The sequence below is a fragment of the Colletotrichum destructivum genome, chromosome 5 (assembly GCF_034447905.1).
Source record: "Colletotrichum destructivum chromosome 5, complete sequence".
NCBI classification, from domain to species: domain Eukaryota; kingdom Fungi; phylum Ascomycota; class Sordariomycetes; order Glomerellales; family Glomerellaceae; genus Colletotrichum; species Colletotrichum destructivum.
Window position 1 is genome coordinate 3,129,216 of NC_085900.1, and position 7,623 is coordinate 3,136,838.

Genomic DNA, 7,623 nt, shown 5'->3' on the forward strand with positions numbered 1-7,623 from the left:
CATCCATTGTTTTTATCCATTCATAGTACAACACACATGAGCTGAAATCCAACACTAGTCGCAGAATACAATTCAACAGTCCATAGTGAGCCGTCATCGGCTTTTCCTGGTTTCTTAGTAAAGTGAAGTTAAGACGATCGGTCTTACCCACGGGGGCCTCCTAGGCATCACCTCACCTTTCACTTCATCCCATTTACCCCCCAAAAATTGCAGAGCTCCCATAACAAGTTCAGCGATAACCCAGAACATCTTGGGGGACGCCCCTTGATGGTCTAGTTGGCCAAAGTGGAAAACTCCGTATACAGGGAGTTACAAATACCACCAAACCCCCTGGGTTTGAGTTCCCTATCACTTTGTGATGCGACAGGCTCGGATAGCGCGGGGTCTCTTGGAGATTGGGAGTCGGACATTCTTTTTCTTTGTTTTTGTTTTGGCTGCAAAGCTTTGGATACTGGCAAAAATGGCTCACTCGTTGATGATGGTAATATGGATAGCAATGGCCTCAACTGCGACTGTAAAGCACGACGCAATGCGATCTCTTCTATTACTTATTTCCATGTGGACTACGTAAGCTCTGCCTGGAATATATGCTGTGCCGGTAGGAAGAGCCCAACGGGGCTCCTTTTTCTAATCAAGAGGCCATCTCTCGTGTCTCTACTTTGTCTATCATTGCGGCTTGAACATCTCATCCCACTCAACACCGTCCACTAGCAAATCTCCGTTTCATCTTAGCCCCCTTATTTCTCACAGCTTCTCTTTCAGTCTGACGAAGAGACTCTCCGCCTTTGCCAGCACCCTTCCTTCTTCATCCTCGATCCTCCCCTCGATCAACCATTTCCTGCCCTTCACACTCACGACCTCGACGACACACAACACCGTTTGCGGCGTCGCCACGGGACGCACGTAAGTCACGTTGAGGTATGCCGTCATGTAGGCCTCCTCCGGGATGAGCCCCTCGGCCTTGTTGATGAGAAAGATCATGCCGATGGTCTCGTCGAGCACCGTCGCGACGATGCCCCCGTGCGACACGTTGGGGTACCCGTTGACGCCGGAGCGGAGGGTCAAAAGGGCTCTGAGCTCGCGGATCAGATTGCCACCGCCGCTGCTACCTGGTGTGATGGCAGGTGTTGTTGCTGATGAAGACGATGAGGAGGAGGAGGAGGAGGAGGAGGAGGCCGGGGAAGAAGGTCGCTTGTAGAAAGCCAGATACGCGGCTATCGTCTCCTCTGTGTGCAGCGTCGTCGAAAAGAGCTGGTCCTCAGTGCTTGGCTTCGGGAACCGCGAAGGCGCCGTGTCGCGGACAATGCCCGACTCGCTGAGGAGCGCCGCGCACCACGGGATGCCGAGGAAGTGTTGCACGTCTGGGTTGGCCGACTTCATGTTTGCTATTCTTCTTTTCTTTTCTCTCTTTTAGGAGGCTGCATGCAGGGGGCGGGGATGTTCCACTTCGTGCCACAGAAAGAATCCAATTGAGCTGTTACTGATGCTGCGTAGAGTCGACTGGCTTTTGATCGATGTCTTAACAAACCTCAATTGGAGAGATCAAAGTGAGAGCTGGAAGTGAGCGAAAAAGAGCCGAGGTCTTTCTCGGTCCTGGTCCGTGCGCGATTCGCTGAATGTCACCACCATCTACTTAATTGTTGTTCCCCTTGATCTACAAGGGAAAATGAAAAGATGGGCCGAGCTATCCCTCACCCGCCGTTCACCGCTGATGGGATAGGCAACAAACTTCAGAGGCAACCATCGGAAAATGTGAGTGGGGGAGCTGGTTGAGCCGGATGGTTCGTTGCATGCCGGGATCTGCAACAGGATTTGCAGACCAGATCATGCCGCCGTAGTAGGTGCTTGTTGTAATGTTATGTTACTCGTTCTCTTCCGAGGCCGCTAGAGCATATATCTAAAACTCTCGTTGACCATCGCCGCGCGGCCTCCCGGTGCAACTAATCCTACCTCCTCCTCCTCCTCCTCGGCATCTCCACTACCCGCTGGGGCGGCGCCCGTCTTCCGATTCAGGTACACGAGGTAATACCTCAAGATCACAGCCAAGACGGCCACAGCGAGCATTGCGCAGGCGCAGGCCTGCATGCCCGGCGCGTAGAAAGGCGCATCCCTATCCGGGTACAACCTCGTCCCCACGAGCGGTCCGCATTGTCCAATGATCTGCATCAAGGCAAACCCGCCGCCCTGCCTGCTCTCCGATGCTTGGTTGTTGATGCTCCACGCCACCGTAAGCGTAACGACATTGAAGAAGCCTACTGCGGCGGGATACACGGCCAGGTAACGCATCAGCGGCGAGAGACCTAGTGATTTTGCAAATGCAAGCGCCGCATACCCGCCGGCTGACGCGAGAGCGTGTAACACAATGGGGACAGATCGGTTCTGCGTCCGATCCGACACATGGGCAGTCAGGAGCACGACGAGGAAAGCTAGAAAGTAGGGCGGTGCGCTGAGCCCTTGCGATTCCAGACGAGAGTGACCCATCTCCCTAAGGATCTTTGGGAGAAACACCGGTAGCGAGGAATACGCCATGTTGGTGAGGAAGAACATGGCAGCGGTCAGCAATGCCATCGGGTCACGCAGAACGGCGACCACCTCCCGCCCTTGAAGCTCACGAGAGCTCTCCCCCCCGCGCTTTTTGCGCGGTTTCTCACGTCGCAGGCGGAGGCGGGCGACTCTCTGCTCCCGCGCTGTGAGATACCGCGCCGTCTCTGGACTATCAGGGACAATGTGCCATGCAGCTACGGCTGCAATAACCGATGGGAAGCCCTCGACCAAAAAGAGCAGACGCCAAGGGGCGATGGGGCCATTCTCTGCAAATTTGGTAATCAGCCAGGCCAATGACGACGCGAACGTTGTTGCCAATGGTGCGGCTACCCCGAATCAGTATTGAGCCGTTGCACTATACGGGGTACTTGAACTGACCAGAAATAAAGATGGCTGTACGGAATGCCAATTCTTCCCTCTTGAAAAAAAAGGATAGGTATAATGGTATCCCCGTGAACCCCGCCTCTCCGATACCCAGCAACACCCGCAGGAAGATGAGCATAGGGTACGAAACGGAGACGGACTGCAGTGAGGCGGTTAGGCCCCACGACAACACAATCATGGAGACGTATATGTGGGCTGGAATGATCTTCCACAGCAGCGACATCCACTCGAAAAAGATATACGAGATGTAAAAAGCTGTAAGTGTCCACTCGTACCACCCGTCCCACGGGGGGTTCGTCTGGAGGTCTTGTTCCATTCCGGAAATGCGCGCGTTGCCAATATCTAGTTTGGCACGTCAGTGTGATACAGGTTACAAAGGCCCCTTCCAGGTTTGTCATACTCGACCGATCCAGGAAGCCGAGCATGAAGAGCAGCGCTACGAAAAGCACCAGCTTGCGGTCATGCTTGCGAACAACGGATCTCTCCTCGTCGGGCGTGTACAGCTGGAAGCTCGCAACGGTGCTCGTGCTCGTCCGCCTCCGCAGCGAGGGCACGCCGTCGCCCCCCTCGCCTTCCTCATCTCTTGCAGGCAATTTCTTCAAGCTCTTCATCTCATAGGCCTGGCCGCCGCCAAGCCCCGCCTTGTGCAAGTGCAGATCCTCCTCTGCGTCGTCGACGTTGAAGTCAAGGTCGAGGTCGCTTTCAAGACTGAACTCGGCTGTAGTTTGCGCAAATGACGGCGATGACTCGCCTGCGCCGGTTGAGCGGCTTGGAGCGTGAACTCTCGAGTGTTCGGCCATGGCGGAGAGGAGAGTCATGCGCCGCGTCGTGATCGGTCGGGAGGCGGCACGATCGTCTGGTAGATGGACGTCTGAGGGAAAGGAATTGTTCAAATCATGGAATTGGGTAGGGTGCAGCGCAAGTTCAGCTCGCAAGCCAAGTCTGGGCGACGAAAGCAGGTGGCTTTTTCGCCGTATTGAAATGGTCGTCGCCCGACGGGGCTAGCTCGTGTTCCCAGGGCAAAAATGGAGAGAGTGTCTTGGAGGCAGCGAGCTTCAAGTTTTGTTGCTGGAATACCTACCTGGGATAGCCTAAGGGTGGTTAGCAGGACACCTTGGGCCAATGACGTAGCAAGCTAACCCCTGCTTGCTCCGAATGGGAAGTTGGGGGAGCGGAATCCTCCCTGTCACTGCGGGAGGGTTAGCGGCTTGGGGGGCAGCACGATAGGAAGCAGGGGTCACTGATGAAGCCTCCAGTAAGTCGTTTTTGTTGTGATTTAAGAGTCAATTAACAATTGACAATTCAATTATTTTGCGCCTTCGCTTTGCAACCGCGTGTTCTACATCATTAGGTGGGATGTGGCTGACCCGCTGAAGTGAGTGCCATGTCCCAAGAGATGAGCAGAACAAATAAATAATAGAGGGAGAAGAAGAGAAAAAGGGGGGGAAGACGTAACAAGTCTTGATAAAAGTACAGGTCGAGGTGGAGGTGGTTCGCCTCGCCGACAAAGCCCAATCGATTTGCAATGGTCATGGGTCATCGCTCCTCTTGCCAAAGAGTCTTCTGAAGCCGCCGCTCTTGGGTGTCTTTGGCCTGAAATCCATTGACGGTTTGGCCTGTAATGTTGGCGTCTCCTTTTCGGTCCAATTGCCTACCATGTTAGGATGCTGGGGAAGGGTGCCATAGGGCAAACCCGCCTCCTTGGGCGAGATTTGCTGTGATTGCTGTTGTGGCGCCATGGCCGTTGCGAACTGACTCGCTGGTACGCTCGACATGTACTCTCGCGGCGAAGTCCCGCCCCTTGAGGGGCCTGCGCTTCGATCACGGGGCCTAGGAGTCGCGTTCTCCTCGCGTGCAATCTCCTGCTGTTGAGCCCTTGCCGCACCCATGTCTTCCGGGAAATCGCGCGCTTCGTCGCCGCAAACTACGATATACCACCGGATGTCCTCCCCTCGCTGCAGCTGATCCCTCAGCTTCTCGAACCACCCAGTCTTCTTCCCCGAAGAGCCCTTCTTAACCTTGTAGAACTCGTCGCTCGGGGCGCCTGCCATCGCCTTCGTTTCGCTTAACCTTTCTTCATAGCGCACGATCTCTTCCGTTATCGAGTTGCTCAGGTCGATGCGCACCACGTGATCGGCAACGTAGGCGTAGGGGCGGCTAACGTAGCTCAGATCGGTCGGATCGTATTCCTCCAGCAGCTTCACGGCGCTCCAATCGTTCTGCAGCACGTCGTCCTCCTCTGGCGGGACGGTCGAGGGCGGCACATCGTAATCGTTGCGCAGAGCGGCGGCTTGTTTCGTCTTGGACTTGCTGCGCTTCTTCTTGTCACGTTGGGCCTCGGTCTCGTCGGGGATGGGTTCGGGGAGGAAGTCGAAGAGGGAGTAGAAGGACTCGAGAATGGCTGGTGATGAGTTTGGCGCAATGATCCATTCGGGGGCGGCATCGTCAATGTTCTGTACGACGACAAAGACACGGATGCTTCGACGATCCCAACGGAAGCCGTGGCAGAGGTAGGTAGGCATGGCGGGTAGTCGCGATAAAGCCCGGGGAACGGGCGGGGAGAGGTTGCGCGAAAGATAGGAAGAAGCGGCGGATGGCGGGGCGCAAGGGACCCAGGGGGGGTGGGATACGGGAACGGTAACAAGCGTCGATCGGTGGAGAGCTTCGAAGCTCGGGACAAGGGGGAGGGGAAGCTCTGGATGACTGAGAAAAGTCGGGGTTGGGTGCTGTTTTCCCCTTTGGTGTCACCGTTCGACGCCGTCGTCGAGCGCTTGGAGAAGTCAGAGAGCGGGTCGAATCACACAGCCACTGAAGCCAAGAGTAGGAGAGGATCGATGATGGGCGTCCTACGTCAAGCCAAGCTCAGAGGCGCCGTCAGCTAGCATGACAGGGGCAGAAACGACGGGAGAATAGGAGTGGACGTGAAAGGCTGGGTGAAAGATTCGTTGCGACGAGAGGAAAACGGAGGAGGGAGGGAGGGAGGTACGCAATGCGTTATTCAAGCTGTGGCAGAGGAAACATGGCTTGTCGCATCGCACGCTGCGCTGCGGCGCACCACCTGACGCCCAATGAAATAATCCTTGGGCCAGCCGATGACTGGATTGGATTATGAGTGGCCAGAGAGACGAAGGAGGAGTGTGCGGCTCGGTGTTGAAAAAAATTAAAAAAAATTATGAAAAGAAAAAATAAGCTAGGGGAAGAATGCAAGGCCTAGCCAGGCGAAGACCGAGATGATGGGTGGTGGAATGTCAAGAGCTTTGGTATTTGGTAGATAAGTAGGTAGGTAAAGGTGGGCGAAAAGGGAAATGCAAGATTGCCGATAAGAAAACAGGGGAACGATGGATAGTGCGAAGTGGAGATGGAACGGTAAGACTGGCGACCCCCGGGTTTCTGATTCTGGCAGACGCCACCACCCGAGCCGAGAGAGCTTCTGGCTGTTTGCTAGGTTATTTAGCACGCTGCCTGCATGCGCCCGGCGCTTCTTTCTCGTTGCCTTACCTTCCCTCGGTCTGTGCTCGAATGTGGCTCAGCCCTGATGGGAACAGGCCTATTTCCGCTGGGAGCGCTTGGAATTGTATCCGATGTCGCTGCTGGTGCCGTTTGGTGGATCCCTTGAGGCTCAAAACAGTACCTAACTCAATGAGAGGTCGCCATCCTGATAAGCCTACTACAAGATACCATATATCTCTACTCTGGTACACAACTACAAAGATGACTTGCATAAGACTAGAGCTCAGGGCCTGAATCCCATCCCTGACTTTACCTTCAGTTGCAGGCAATTGCTGACTTTATGTAAGCATTACTGTCCCACTTGGCATGCTACCTTTCCTGTTTTATTGGCTGCAGGTAGGCCAAAGACAAAGTTGAGACGAGAGAATGTTGGTGCGCAGAGCACGAAAGCGAGAGAGACCTGAAGCAACTCAATCGCAAGGAAGATGCCTACATAGATTTCTGCCGTCAAGCTTACTGTATGAATAGTGTACACTACCTACGTTTACGATACTCAAGCTTTGGTTCCTCGTTCACTATCTGCGTAGGGTGCAAGTCAGCAATTGCCTCTGAACCCAACCCGCTGGGGCCAATCCATTCACCTGGCCGCGGAATGATTTGAGATAATATGTGTACTTCTTTGTTCAGCGCAACTCTGTTGACGCCCGAGTTTCAAGCCGTCTTGAAACTAGGCAACGGGACCTAAAAAGCTTGATCCTTGCCCTCAAGCGACGGGCTTCCGTGGTAATGGTTACTGTGCCCCCGCCTCCTGCCGCATTCGCACCGAACCGGCGGGGTTACGGGTGGGTTAGAAACGTGTCATGGCTTGACGTACCCGCGGCTCCAGCTGGCAGGATGGCTGACACTGCATTTGGCCCGGGCCGAAGCTCACATGCTCATGTGGGAGGGTATTGGCTCATCGTCACGCGCAGACAACCGTTCTTCGGAAGACGAGATTACGGAGCAACATTGAAGAGATACGAGTGTCCATGATGAGCGTATTGCAAGGGTGCCTTTACACTTCGTCCCCTCCGCGCCTGCCGATCACATGAAAGCAATTAGAACCCAACGCCACGGCCCTGAGTATCAGTGAAAAGTCTCTCAAAAACCGGCCAGACCCACTTGCCGGAGCCGGAGTCGATGCTGATGCTAAGGTCGACAACGACGCGGAAGTCGAAGTTGAAGCCGCGCCCGCTTCCGTCCCAG

The 7,623-nt window shown here is 54.8% G+C and overlaps 3 protein-coding genes across 3 annotated transcripts; all 3 read right to left on the bottom strand.

Moving 5' to 3' along the window:
• Positions 1–518: 518 nt before the first annotated feature.
• On the bottom strand, positions 519–1,645 carry CDEST_08488 (Putative Thioesterase domain, HotDog domain superfamily). The gene has a single exon (XM_062924647.1). It carries the CDS (start codon positions 1,378–1,380, stop codon positions 745–747), a length of 636 nt encoding a protein of 211 aa, XP_062780698.1. The 5' UTR covers positions 1,381–1,645; the 3' UTR covers positions 519–744.
• Positions 1,646–1,884: 239 nt separating this feature from the next.
• Positions 1,885–3,728, bottom strand: CDEST_08489 (Putative major facilitator superfamily, MFS transporter superfamily; the record flags this gene model as incomplete). Its single annotated transcript, XM_062924648.1, has 3 exons — positions 1,885–2,870; positions 2,923–3,270; positions 3,329–3,728. The coding sequence occupies 3 exons, from the start codon at positions 3,726–3,728 to the stop codon at positions 1,885–1,887; spliced, it is 1,734 nt and encodes a 577-aa protein (XP_062780699.1).
• Positions 3,729–4,204: 476 nt separating this feature from the next.
• On the bottom strand, positions 4,205–6,175 carry CDEST_08490 (uncharacterized protein). Its single transcript, XM_062924649.1, has one exon. It carries the CDS (start codon positions 5,448–5,450, stop codon positions 4,458–4,460), a length of 993 nt encoding a protein of 330 aa, XP_062780700.1. The 5' UTR covers positions 5,451–6,175; the 3' UTR covers positions 4,205–4,457.
• Between the last annotated feature and the right edge of the window lie 1,448 nt (positions 6,176–7,623).